This window comes from Nesoenas mayeri (genome assembly GCF_963082525.1).
Source record: "Nesoenas mayeri genome assembly, chromosome: 4".
In the NCBI taxonomy this organism is placed as follows: domain Eukaryota; kingdom Metazoa; phylum Chordata; class Aves; order Columbiformes; family Columbidae; genus Nesoenas; species Nesoenas mayeri.
The window spans coordinates 32,100,012-32,114,402 of NC_137540.1; the positions used below are offsets into that span (position 1 = coordinate 32,100,012).

The 14,391-nt window shown below is 43.2% G+C and overlaps 1 protein-coding gene across 1 annotated transcript; it reads right to left on the reverse strand.

Moving 5' to 3' along the window:
- Nucleotides 1-11,156: 11,156 nt before the first annotated feature.
- SFRP2 (secreted frizzled related protein 2) lies at nt 11,157-14,105 on the reverse strand (the record flags this gene model as incomplete). Its single annotated transcript, XM_080344222.1, has 3 exons — nt 11,157-11,461; nt 12,867-12,947; nt 13,613-14,105. 3 exons carry the CDS (start codon nt 14,103-14,105, stop codon nt 11,157-11,159), a joined length of 879 nt encoding a protein of 292 aa, XP_080200348.1.
- Between the last annotated feature and the right edge of the window lie 286 nt (nt 14,106-14,391).

A 14,391-nucleotide genomic window follows, 5' to 3' on the forward strand; every position in this document is an offset into this window, starting at 1 on the left:
AATTTTTTGAGGCTGCAATTGAACTTATTACTTGGAAGTATTACCATCTTAAGCAGATTAACTGCATTTCAGAATTGTAGAGTGTACTAAATTGTGGTTTGAGCATCTCTGCTGAGTTTTCCCATTAAATTAATTTTCACAAAATCAACATGTATGATGGACACCATTTCCATTTGGAACTAGACACTGATTTGGAAACTCATTTTCGTTTCATGACAACTTGCTGCTGATTTTTTACCTCCACTCAGCCTTTCATACAAAATTCTAGTCCGGTAGTATTTAACTAATTTCTATATTTGTGTCTTTATTCAGATTTCATCTGTTTAAGCTGGAATGGAGTGACACATTTGTATCTTTTGATTTCTTGCAAATTTAGCAGTGCAGGGGTACATTTCCCTGTACAGTCCTATTTTATTTTAATACTGCTGTTCAGTGACAATAAAAGCATATATTGGTTAGACTAATAAACATGTAACCTCCTCTGCAGACTAGCTTTTCAATCTTTTTATAGCTCCTGTTATTAATAGGACAACATCTATGTGCTCTGCATTTGTGTTGCAAATAGTTACAATAGTTGGAATCATTTTCTAATTACTTAAACAATGCGCTGTAGCAGCACCAACTGAAATTCCTGTAGGCTACAGGCTTGCTAATTGTTTCCTTCAGTAAACCTAATTTATAGGGCTGTGCAAATAGTTGCTGGGTTTAAAGTATTTTGGCAGCTGAACTGAAAGTTATGGACTGAATGGAAACTTCATTTCTTCAGAATTGTCAGCACAGCAACAAGAATTGATTGGAGGTCATAGAAACATTTTTTAACACCTGGCAAACTGTTTCATTTGGTTTTCAGGTACATTTAATAAAAGCCAAGGACTGGATCATAAACATGAGAGGGAAATAGTCCCAGCCCTGCCGTTTTATCCACTGGTTGAGTTGGGCAATTTACCTGGGATGTTAACAACTTAAATTCAAGTTTCCAAACTGCTTCAAGCTTTTAGTAAGGTTTGCCTAGTGCTCAGATTAAAGTCTTAACACTGGAAATGAAGTATTCTGGGAGGGAGCTCTGTTTCTTTCCTAGGATGCCTAGGTTAAAAAATAACCCCAATGGATCAAGCAAGCAAAATCAGAACTTGTGGGTCAGGTTTCTTGTGCTGGATCTTCTCTGTTTACAAGTCTGACATGGGGCCACAGCACATGTCTACAGGGGCAAGAGGGAGGCTGAGGATCAGAGATGGGCTATGACCTCTCTGCTTCATGTTCTCCAACTGCTGCGCAAAGTGAGTAACCTTGTCATCAGGCCATAGGCTTGCTCTTTCTCTGTCATCCAATTTATTCTGTAGTTTTATATAAATTGGAAAAGCTTCAGTAGCAAAAGTTGAGAGTGTAACACTCAGCATCCTCCCCATTCAAGCATGTAGTTACAAAATTCTCTGGTTACTGGTTGAGCTCTTGATCCGAACTAGGACAAGGATCACAGAGGGGAAGAGAAAACAGATTTAAACGTGGATCTCCCACAGCCTAGATAACTGTTTGCCATCGATCTATGTGAGCTTGAGTTAGTGAGTATAGATAACACCAGTGACTGTGCCAGTCTGCTAGCAAAACTGAAATATTTAATTTCAGAAATGTCCACTCTTAACCTTGGAAATGAAAAAGAAACAACACTAGGTGAGTTTCCCCAGTTTATTTGAGCCATCCAAACCAATAAACCATTTAATGAAAAAAAGTATTTGGCCAACTGTACCAACTGTACTTGGTTAAAGGAACTTCTCATAGTGTGAAAATTGACAAAGACCTTGGATTTTCCATTTATCTGAAATTGCTATCAAAACTGTAACTTTTATAATATTTTTTGAAGATGCTTTTGCTCTGGAAAATCTGGTACACTTGGACAAAGCTGCTTAAAAAACCCCAAAACTTAAAAAAGACTTTCTATTTTTTATTATTTTTCTGGTATTTTTACTGGCTCTGGAATAAAACCAGCTACTAGGTCTTTTTTTTTTCAGTCTTTCTGGAGATTATGCATTTTTGTAGTCCTTGGGTTTTCTTTCTGCTTTTCAATATACTTAAATTTTAGCAATCTCAGTTAAGAGCCTTTGTTTTTTATCTACCCATTGTTTTTCCCAGGATCAAATAAGATTGACATATCTGCTGTGTCTCTGTTGCTTTACTCTGAATACCTCCAGAGGAAAGTAAGATACAAAGACAACGTACTTTTCCAGGTGCAGACCTAAGTATACGCAATCTTTGGTCATTCAGGTTCTCAAGGCCAAGTCTAGATAATCTAACTCTTTTCTTTTCTCCCACTTGCTTTCCTCCTCATTGGCAACCTCCCAGCTAGCTGTAGTATTTATACCGTAACACTGAGAATGAGCATTGAAATGTCAAACTAACAGTTCCCTTCTGGGGTTAAACTAGTGGCAGATGGCTTGAGGACTATGCAAGCCACTGTCCCAAATCGGGGGTTCGCTGTGACCTGTTGTATCCCTATCTTTAAAGATAAACTTGAAGAACCAGCCCACCTCTGCCTTCCCAGGGATCTGCTCTCTTATCTCTAGTAGTCGCTCACCAACACTTTAATCTGTCAAACCCCTCTCTGCCACCCTAGCAACATGCATCCAGGCTTTTTTTTCCAGCTGACATAAGCTTCCTGCCACCTCCTGATGACAAGTGCTTCCAACATTTCCAGCTGTCAGACTTTCAGCATCTGCTCCACATGTCACCAGGCTGACTTTGCTGAACCTCAGGCCGTTTTGCACTCAGCCAGTTGCCTGATGCTATATGGTGAGAGTGACTTCATCCTGACCACAGTCACTTGTCTGCCTCTTTTCATGCTAACCAGTGACAATCAGGGTTGCTGCTTTTTCTTTCCAGATAGCTTCTGCTATTGCATTTATATACCAGTCCATGCTTTGTTCAGAATTAGTCAGCCATTGCATTAATACTATTTTAGAGCAGTGGCTTCAGTAGAGCTACATTAAATGTATTTAAAGTGCTTCTCTTCTAATTGCAGTTCAAGCAGGAGTGCCTCTTCTGAATTGTTGATGTCTTAAATTTATGTACAGCATGACATTTAGACAATAATTTTAAAGAATCAGACTTTTCAAAAGTAGTCAATACTGGATTTACTCTGTTTCTATTAATGTATATGGAATTTTACCACTGATTTCCCCAGGATCAGCTTTAGGCCATCATTTCACACTTCATAAAGTCTACCTAAATTGTGTGTTGGTACCAAATTCCCTGGCAAATATTGTCCTTTTTCTTTTATTTATTTTTTTTTTCTAAAGCCCTGTTTCTGCACCATTCTCTCAGTAGTGTCAGAAATGGAATACATCAGCCAGATGAGAATCTCCCACTGAAATAGATTGTGCCATTACAAAATTCACCAGCGCCTTCTTCTTATCTCTTTTTCGAGTGCTGCTGTGCGTAAAGTTTTCCACAAGCTCTTCTAGATGCTTTTTCTCCTTGAGAGGATCAAAGACAGAATGAGTGTGGGAGACAGGCAAGCAGGAGGAGAGCCCGGATGGCAAATACAGCAAGCCTGGGCCTTGGGTGCTCAGCCTTATCAAAATTACCTTAAGGCTGAAAAGATGTATTTTTCAAGTCCAAGATACAAGCACTCTGAGCCTTGCCCTGCAGACGGACATCAGGCTGCCCTCTGAAGGAACCCAGCATGCTGCTTTCCTTGCCTTGTGGGAGCTCACAGAGCTGGAGCAGCACACCAGCCCTTGCTCCTTGCCTGGTATGAGGGGCAGATCCCCAGGGAACCCACTGCAGGGAGAGGCTATACAGAGACAAAATTAATACCGTCAACTCTCACCATCCCAGCAACTTCCCTTGGTGCTAGGCAAGCCATAGCAGTAAATTGAGACTGAGCCTGCTGTAACATTCTTGCTTCTTTGCAAATGTCTGGGCTGAGGGCCCAGTTTTAGGATGCACTACCTGCCACCTGCGTCACCTCTTTCCCATGCATCAGATGGTGTGGCCATGGGACTACAAGTGTCTTCTGCTCAGCTGCTGAACTCACCGCAAACCACTCATCACGTTTTGCTGTTCTTATCCAGGGCTGATTTGAGGTTGAGTAAAAGAGCTGAGCTGACAGACTCTCTGCCTTGTGTGATTGATACCTCTGCCTCGAGGAAGGTGGTGGGAGCATGCAGCTGGGTGATGAACAAAACGGAGCCTCTATGGAGCAGCTGACATTTAGATACAACACGCACACATTGCTTGGTGAACTTCACCCTAACTGAGGCTGGAGCTCTCTACCAGCACAGGAGATGTGCTATATTGTAATCCGTGTTCTAGATGTCTCCAGTGACCCTTTTGAGTTTCATATGGGAGAAAATGCAGTATGTCTTCCATCTTCCATTTTGAGAAATCTCATTAAATAACAGACTCTTTATTAACTATATATGTAACTATATTGCTGACTTTTGTATTACTCCTTCTTGCTATGTGCTAGTGAGTTGCAGCAGTTGTGAGGCAAGTTCCAGCAAGATTTCTAAAACCCAGCTCAGGATTGAGGGACTGATTTCCATGCAGTGTTTTCTCACGAAGGTAGAGCTAGCTTTAAAATTCCAGAGCTCTCCCAGTAAGTTGTATATTTGAGTCAAATAATGGAACAAAAGGGTTAAGAAAATGTTAACATTTTGCATGTGTGGGACAGACTATGATACTACCACTTCCTAATATTTTCAATGGTCTAGATCCCATCTCCAAAATCCCTGGATGTTTGGTACATTAACATCTCGAAGGTTATGTCTTGCAGCCAGATTTTTAAATATATATGGATATCTCAGGCATCAGATAAGCATCTGGAAGCATCTAATAGGATTTTAATCCTTCTTATGTTGCTTCAAACAAAATTAATTTTTCATTCTTTTGTTGGTAAGTTACTTAAAAAATCAAAACCTAAGTATACTTTGGAAATTGAGCTTCTGCTTTAGTTTTTTAGACTCTTTTGAAAATCCATGCTCTATTATAAAATCCACATTGTGTGGAAAAAAAAACCAAAACCAACCACCATTCATATCACTGTGATGATTACAATGTTAAAGTTCACAGAATGTAAATGAGAGTACTGAAAATTTTTCCCATATTTAAGACCCCAGCATCTAAAGGAAATGAAGAGTCTGAGTGAGGCTGTAAGACTATCTTCAAAATCTTTTTCTTCCCTGGTTTAAAACAAATTATTAAACCCCCTAATTCTTAAATTATAGTGTGTTTTCTTGGTTTGTCTGACTTTTTTGGTTTGGTTGGTTGGTTGGTTTTTTGGCTGCTTTAGTTTCTGAAACTCTACCTCTCAAAACGCTTTTGCCTCACCTATTAAAATTAAGCTATTGTTTTGCTTAGCAAAGTGGCCTGATTTAATTCAGTTTTGTGCCTTAGAGTAAACCGAAATGATTAATAGCTCTGTGTGTGCCTAATGATGTGAGCCCTGCAGCCACTAAAGCACCTGTCTCAGTGTGTAACCAGCCAGGGTTCACTATTGTGCATGGCTGTAGATTCACATAACAAAAAAGGCAATTAGACAATGTAAGGGATTTGAAGGGAACTAACAATGCAGGGAAATTGCCAGGGAAGGATTAGTTATCTCTTGCTTGATAAAAGCAGGTATCAATGGAAAACTCTAAATTGTCCCTCCATAGTGGCTCCATATGGGAAGCTTAGTGTCTAATGAAGACTGCCAGGGTTAAACTCTGAAAACAAAGACCTGGAAAGTTGAAAGTGTGCTTAAATTAGCATTTCTACTGCCCTTTCAGATCACTCTTAAATTTGCGAGTTCTGCTGGCTTTAGCTGTGACTGTAATGACAAGCCATTCTGTCCAAACAGAAAATTCTCTGTGATTTTAGCATCCATAAAGGCAGATTCAAAATTACTCCAAAAGGATGATCTGCATCTTTTGGGTTTTGAAAGAATTGCATTGGCAGTGTTGCCTTATTGTCAGTCTTAGAAGGTATATGTGCTCTTGAGTCTGTTCTATAAGACATAGGGCATCCACATTTTTTCTTGAGTCTGTTCTGTAAAACACTGAACATACCTCCTAACTTGTGCTGGTCTTTCTCGCAGGACAGCTTCTTTGTGTGTGCAGTAATTGTTTTTGAAGTTTGCTCCATCAGCTGCTTTGCAGTGCAGCTTTCTGTGTTGGTTGGTTATTTTGATGGGTCGTGAGAGCGATGGGCTGGCTGGCTGATTGCTGAGGTGTTCCTCCTGGCTGCATGACAGCCTTGCTGGCTGACCTCGGCCAACTGGTTTTAACTCCGGTGGGGGATAGCGGCTAATATTTTCCAAGGCATCTAGGTGATTTAGGAGCCCATGGCTCACCCTGAAGGGGGTCGATGCATTTGGAAAATGTTGCCCTATTAAACTTACCCCAAAGGGATATAGCGTAAGCTAATTTATGTTTGTAAGACAGCTTGGGGTCTTGGATTCCTGTGATGTGAATATCTTGCACTCTCCTTTTGGTACAGAGGCAAACAAGATCCATTCCTGTGGCTGTTTCATTGGACAGTCACGCTGTACTGAATCCACATCTGCTGATAAGAAGGCAACTTCTAGATAAATCATACAGGCATGTCTCTGAAGCCTAGAAATAAGAACTTCTGGCTCCAATAACAAAAGCCTGTGCTGCCTGACCTAAGGAAGGCCGCCTACTGCTCTGGTTGCAATCAATCCATCGCCCTTCCTCTGGCTGGTAGGTTTTGCCAGGATGGCAGCATGCCGGAGAAGCAGCAAAAAAGGAGCTGCCCTGCCAGCTTCACAGAGGTCCCTTGTTGCCTCAGCAGGCACCTGGGGGACAATGAGGTGACCCGTTCTCGAGTCACGGTGCCTCTGCTCTTGGCTGATGCCTTCCATGGCTCAAGAGAGGTAGTGAGGCATCTGGAAGAAGGTTGAGAGAGGTGCACTGTGGCCCCAGCGGGGGAACACAGGGTTATAACAACAGGGCTGAGATGTGCAGGTGACCTGGCCATGCAGGGGAAGGTGTACTTTATGTGTGCATTCTTCATGCTCCCTATATTGGTTACATATCCTTACATTCTCCTGCTGCATAACAGGAATAGTGGCTTTGCCTAAGGCGACCAGCATGTGTCTGTGGTGCTCCTTGTGGCAACTAACCACCCTCCTGTCCTCACAGAAAATCATTAATTACATTTAAATGCCCCTCGCTGAATTTCCCGCATGGGTCTCTTTATGTCTTAAGCTGATCATTAGGATTTTTGTGGCTTGTGTGTAGTTATACTGCAGGAGTTCTTTAATAAACCACACTGAGGGTGAAAGTGTCTGTACGAGGGGGGCAAGAGAGGGGCTGAGTGGCTTCTCTGTGGGTGTCTGATATAAAGGAGAAGTGAGGGAGAAAGGAAGGGATTAAGAAGTAATTAAAGAGTAGAGAGAATGGTAAATGAGGAAGAGAGGAAAAGACTGCAAAGAGTATTGCTGATGGGTTTTAAATTTGACTTTGCGCAGTCGTCTTTTTTTTACACAGTCAGGGGGAAGAAGTTGGAGGCAGCCTTGGTTGCTGTTATGCTTTCAAATTATAATCTAAGTGCTGCCTTGATTGTACACCATTCTGATTGCTGTGGTCTAGTGATTAGAGCATAAAACTTGAAGACAAAAAATATGCTGCTTTTCATGACTGCAAAGGACTTGCTGGGTGGTTTTGAGTGAGTTATTTTGCTTCACTGTGCCTCATTTTCCTGATCTGCAAAATAGGGATATTAATGCCTATTTTTGTGAAGGCAGTATGAGAAACTTAACTGGAAACTTCTGTATAAATGTCAAGTATCATTATTATTGTTCTTAAACTAATCCATTGTAGTCAACTGCTTTTGTAGTTTTTATGAAAGCAAATACAATGGGAGCTAAATAATTGGCTGCCTAACAATGTTATTTTAATTAGAAAAAGACAAAAAGTGTCTGAAAAATGCAACAGTGGGTTGCCTTTTTTCATCAATTACCAAAAAAAAAAAAAAAAAAGAGTCTTCCAGAACTAAACCATACCATGCCAGGTAATAAAGTTCCTCTGAAGTACGTGTGACACACTGATCAGAAGTAACAGGCAGATATTTTTTTTTTTGTTACATGTTTGGTTCACTATTTGCCTGGCACAGTCAAGGATTTTCAGTTATTGTTGAGCGAGTAAGATTTAGGTTAAAAATGAAAAAAAAAAAGTGTTTACTTCTTTGCCAGCATCTGAATGATGAAATTTCCTCAGGCTGTGACTTTAAAATCCTAATTTCCAGTTGAATAGTCTGCACTATCTGGTTTATACACCTTTGGAAACAGCATAACAAACACCAGCACTCTCTCTCCTTGGGGATGTGAATATAACCCATTTTTTGACACAGTGCTGTTAGAACAAGGTAGTGGAACGGAACTAGGAAAACACCAGTCCTAATACTCTTCACATTTACCTACATCCTGCTTAAACCCTGAAAGGCAATCCTGCCTCTGCCAGTTCACCCTGAGGGTGGACAGTCTCCATGATTCAGCCCAGGGCCACAGGCATAAGGTTTTATCAACAGGCATACACTCACTGTATGGCAGGATTGTCTTAGTCCAGGGTGCTGATTGTACTGGTAAAATTGAATGTTTGCCAGTCTATTTTATTCTTTTTCTCCTGAATTTGCCCTGACAGGAACAGGATTTTGCTGGTGTAATGGCGTTTATTTTGTGATGGAGGAATGGGAATGTTTGGGACTCTCTTAAGACAGAACTATGTTAGTCATAGGTAATGTGTCGTCATACATCCAAGGGATTTGGCAGAAATCTATTATGTAGTCTTGGCCTTAACACGACCCCAGAGTGAGTAACTTGTGACCTGTCTGTCCTCATCAGCGTCAGTACTGCTGCTTTCTAGGACAGCCCAATTAAGATAATTTTATGGTTGCTGTAAGAGGACTTAGTATCTGTAAGGCAGGCTGAGTGGAGCAGTCCTGGCTGTTTGCTGTCAGTCCCCAGAGATTGCATTGCAATCACGGCCTCCCCAAAGCACTTTCCTACACCAGGCAGCACAAGCCCATTCTCTGAAGGCTCGTCTTTGGCTGGCTCCTCTGCATTTGTGAGCTCCTTCCCTCTAAAACCAAGGCTGTTCAGTGACAGGTATTACAGTATACACTGAGAGGGCTAGAGCGATGCGACATCTGGATGCTGATGGCTCTCTAAGATGATGGACAAAGTACTGGATAAATACACTGTAGCACAAAGACCCAAATCTGGTTCCTGGGAAGCCAGATCCATTCAGAAGACAAGGTCGAATGACATTTTAGCGATGGCCTTTAAATAAGATACTGTTTCGCAAAATAATAAAGAGCCAGTTTTGAACTGGGCTTTTTGTTTTTTGCTCTTGGTTGGTGTTTTGTTTTGTTTTGTGTTTTTGTTTCTTTGGTTTTGGTTTTTGTTGTTTTTGTTACAGTTTTGAGGACATTTGTGAGGACTGCTCTTCTCTTGCTTGGTCAGAGTCCTAACATGTTTTGCACCAAGTGTAGTGAGTGCATGAAGACTTTGAGAGGGGGGAAAAGCATTTTTCTAAAACAAATGTAATGTGTTGGATCTTTAGATTTTATCTTTTTGTCTTGATGGTGAAAAAATTAACACTAAATATATAAAATTAATATGATTTTTTTACTTCAAAGAAAAATCTAGTGTTGGCTTTGTATTCTTTCTGTGAATGGTTAACATCAAACACGGTCCTTGTGAATACTGGACTGCTCATTCTCTCAGTGAAGTTAAGAAAAATTTTTTACGTGTGACAGCACTGGGAAGCAATACTATTTTTCAGGATGAGTACAATGAAATTCTAGCAGGTAATGCTCTTCATCAGAAGACATTTGTAAGAAAAATGCTGAAAAACATTCCTCTAGTTACGCTATTAGGTAGGTTTTATTTTCTTTCTCAGTAAGAATAATGAGCATACATACACAGAAAACATGCCTTGCTCCACCATTATTCTGAACTGCTAGCTGCAAATGAGATTCTTCAGTCTACTCTAGCACTCCTTAATATGTCTTTTTCAAGTGTAAGAAATGGATAAATGGATTTGATTTTTAAGCAAATGGTCTCACTGCGATTCCCCATCAGCAAAGAGCAGAGTCTTCTGTGTGACGATGCAAGCGGTTGAACGAAGGAGCCACAGAAAACTCTTCATCTTGAAGAGCTCAACAGACACATACTGAAATGAGTTGACTGAACCTCAGTCCTGTGTCTCATGGGTTCATCTTTGGGGAAATGAGGTCCACTATGCTTTTTCTGATTACAGAACAAGATGCTTCCTCATGCTTCTCTACTGGCCACTTGGGCTGGAAGGGCAAATTCTGCTTTGCCCTGACAAAGCTCAGTTGGACAGCTTTCTCCCATTTCTCCCAAAGCAGTGAACACAGACTGAGACAATGGGTAAACTATGATGTAAAGTTTATATACAAGAATATAACATTTATCTGGAGTATTTACAAGGTTAATTAAAGCAATATTTTACAACTCTTTCAGGTTAATCACTAGGTATATTACAGTTAGGCTACAGATGGTTTAATTTGCAAAATATTTTTTAAAAAATTGCATTCAGATCAACCAGCTCCAAACCTTGTTCATTTTTTTTTTTTTTTTTTTTTCTGAGAGAGAAGGGCTCAGACTTGTGGAAAATAAAATGTGAGAATGGTTAATATACTCTTACTGATGCCTATGTATCACATGCAAGAGTCATAACATGACCTTTATAGCATTAATATAGATGGCAAGCCATTTCACCTCAGTGAAAGAGTCATACCCCCTGTGACAGGCCAGTGGCATATGTGGTTGTTTTTCTCTGCATCTCCTATTTTTGCACAACAAACATGCATGTATACAGAGAAGCAGCAATATAAATGAACCAGCATTACCAAAATGAAGAGGGAAAAACCTCAGACCAAAGTCACATTTGCAACCATAAAAAAAAAGCTTTAAGTGAGATACTTTAATACTTTCCAAAAATAGTCATGATTTTTTTATTACATTTTACCCTATGTACAAGAACGGAGGGCTCCCTCCCCTCTCGGAGAGCGGTCACCATGTTTCATGCCCGGTGCATCTCAAGGCTTAGAAGGGCCGAAGTAAGAAGGTGCGGGAAGCCCTGAGAGCTCAGGACAGAAGCGGCTGCTGGAGGTGGCTGGAGCTGAAGCCACTAACATTGCAGTTTGCGGATGCTGCGAGAGAACCGCTTGAAAGCCCGCTGCCCCTTCTGCCACCGCTTCAGCGAGGTGATGACCAGTTCCCCAGCTTGCTTTTGCCCCATCACCAAGTAGGGGACATTGATGTCGTTCATCTCGTCGCAGGTACACTGGAGGCCACCTTTGAGCCAAAGCACGATCTTCCTCAGATCCCTTTCTGTCAGCCCATTCAGCTTGTAGATGGTTTTGCTCTTTGTTTCGGGGGTGATCTTGGTATCCCCATTGATGTAGGCAATCTCCTTCACTTTTATCTTCAAGGCTAATAGAGCGAGGGGAGGGGGAAGTGTAGAGAGGGAGAGAGATTGAGAGGTTTTTTTCCCATTAGTGCACATAAAGAGGACCTGGGGAGGGAGGTGCCCTATTGCTAATTAAACTGTCAGGGCTGACAGAAGAGGCAGCAGGTGGCTCCATTTCTAAAGCCACAAAGGGCATGCAAGTCATTTCAGTTTGAATCAACCTTAGAGTGGAGGGTTTTTTTGGTTTCTTTTCTCCTCTTCCCCCTCCCCCTCTTTTTCTTTCCTTTCTAAATTAATATTTTCTCTGGCTTTTCTCCTGTTTGCAAACAGACAGAGGGCAGGTTTGCTGCATTAAATAGCACCTCGGGGTTTTTTTTTTCTGGGAGAAGACAGTCTTCCTGAAACTAGAGTTTAAGGGGAGGTGGGGAGGTGAGTACCTAGACTTAATCTGAAACCTGATCTCTGCTGTGGCTGAAAACTTCTAAACTTAATTTATTAGGCTGGAGAGGATTTTAGGCAAACCTGTAAGGAAATGATATTTCACATGCATTGTTTTTTTTAAAGAATAGATCCTGTGGAGGGCAAATTGGTCCAACAGCTGCATTCGATTTGGTAAAATAACTAGGAGGGGGATACAAGGTTCTGTAAGAATCTGTGGGGCATGTTTAGCTTTAGGAGGATTTATCTGAGTGCAATTTGCCAGGCCAAAGCTATTGGTTGTTTTAGCAATTATGTCCCAAAGTCATGGTTTCAGTTTTTAGGCGGTAGATTCTTTTTTAAAGAAAGACTTTCGAATTGCTGTGGATATTTATACTACAAATATGTTTCAAGGTATAAACATTGACCTATTATAAAAGGATTCCCCTCCTTATTCCCTTCTTCTCTTGAAATGCAAATGTGTGGATAATGTGCTGTTCAGTTGTCTGTGTCAAAGGAGCTTTCTCGTCCTTTTCTAACCCCAGATCTTCCCATTAAGTTTATATCCCCAATTGTCTGTGCATTACCTTCTCTGTCAAATGATATATTGAGCTTCGTTCTTAATCTGCAGAGAGAGTTTTTCTTATTGTGAGGTTGGTTATGCAGCTTTCTCATATGTCTAAATGAAGCTTTGCTCTACTTCTCCCCAGGCAACAGTCTGGATGAAAGAATCTTTTCTTTTTTTTTTTCATTTTACTTTCTGTTTGGCTTGCCAGCAACATACACATAGGAGAGCACTATTTTGAAACAGTAAACAGAAAAGGACTATAGAAAGGGCTACTTTTTATTCCAAGGTGGAATTCTGTTTTTCATGACCCAGTGGTCAGATGAGTCCATCTGCAGACAAGACAAAGCCCTGCCTTTATTTAGGCACATCCCTCGTTCCACTGCGAGTTTTACCTGACCCTAAGGCCCTCAAGTTTCAACCAAGAGGGCTCTTCTTCCACTTACCAAAGTCATTTTTGCAGAGATTTTCCACGATGTCATTATCATCTTCATTTCTGTTTTTGCAGGCATCGCAGACCTTGGGTGCTGGAAATGCAAGGGACAGTCCCCATCAGGCTCGGGGAGAAAGGAACAGCAGGTGGCGTTGGGACCCCTTCGGAAAACACCGGTTTCCCATCCCTCAATGGAGGGGCTGCCCCTGCGCCTTGCTCCCCCTCCCAGCCCCGGCGCTATCCGAGCACTTTGACGCGCCTTACCTTGCTGCGGACCCGCTGGAGGGGGGCACGGTGTGATCTGAAGTCACATCTAAACCAAAAGTTTGGTTTGGGTGGGGTTTTTTTCTGTGGGATTTTTTTTTTTTTTTTTCGGTGGAAAGAGTAAAGTGGGGGAACATGACACAAAACACCCCAACCCCGCGCTTCAGCGATGATCTCTGCAGAGGGAGGATGTCCCTCTCGGAGTCCCGCGGCTCGAGTCCGGGCTCCCGGACCTTTTCTTGGGGGACGGGCAAAGGCCGGGGGCTGCGAGCCGGTACCAGTTCCCCGACGGTGCCTGCGGTTTCCCCGGTCCCCTCGGGAAAGCCTCTTTGAGTTTCATCTGCGATCCCCGTTTCGGAGCATCGAGGCGTGTTCTAATGGGCGGGAGAGGCCTCCGCTCCCCTGGAGAAGGCTGGGGAGGGACCCCTGTGTCGGGGCAATTCATCGGGGGTAGATGCTGCCGGCTCGGGGCCAGCCTGGCGGGCTCCCTCTTACCTTCCCTGGTGACCGGGAGGATGTGGTCGCTACTGGCCAGCGGGATGCAGAGGTCGTTGTCCTTGGGGAAGCGGCTGCAGTCCAGCATGTCGGGCCAGGGGAAGCCGAAGGCGGACATCACCGGGGCGCAGCTCTCCTTCACCTCCTCGCAGAGCGAGTGGCAGGGCTGGATGATCTCGTCCAGGTCGTCGATGCAGACGGGGGCGAAGAGGGAGCAGAGGAACTTCCTGGTGTCGGGGTGGCACTGCTTCTGCACCAGCGGGATCCAGGTGGAGGCCTGCTCCAGCACCTCCTGCACCGTCTCATGCCCCAGCAGGTTGGGCAGCCGCATGCTCTGGTACTCGATGCCCCGGCATAGCAGCATCGGGGCGGGGATGGGCTTGCAGTTGGAGCGCTTGTAGGAGAAGTCGGGCTCCCCGAAGGGGAAGAGCCCGGCGGCCGAGGCCATGCACTGGGACGCCAGCAGGAGCAGGGCGCAGAGGCAGCGCTGCATTTTGGGGCGCGGAGGAAGTGGTGGTGGGGGATTGGCGAAAAGCTTGGGGGGCCGGGGTGGCGGGGCGCGGAGCGGGTGGCGCGCCGCTGCCCTCAGCCGCAGGCAGCGTCCCCCAGCCCGGGCTCCTGCCTGCCAGACGGGGACGGAGGGTCTGAGCAAGATGCGGGGGAAAACGAGAGTTTTCTGGATTTTTTTGTATGCAAATGGCAGGGGGAGCAGGGGCTGGGAGGAGCCTGGTGACAGCCATCCAGAAAGGATTGGTCACTACTTTCTCGGTCTGCTTTTG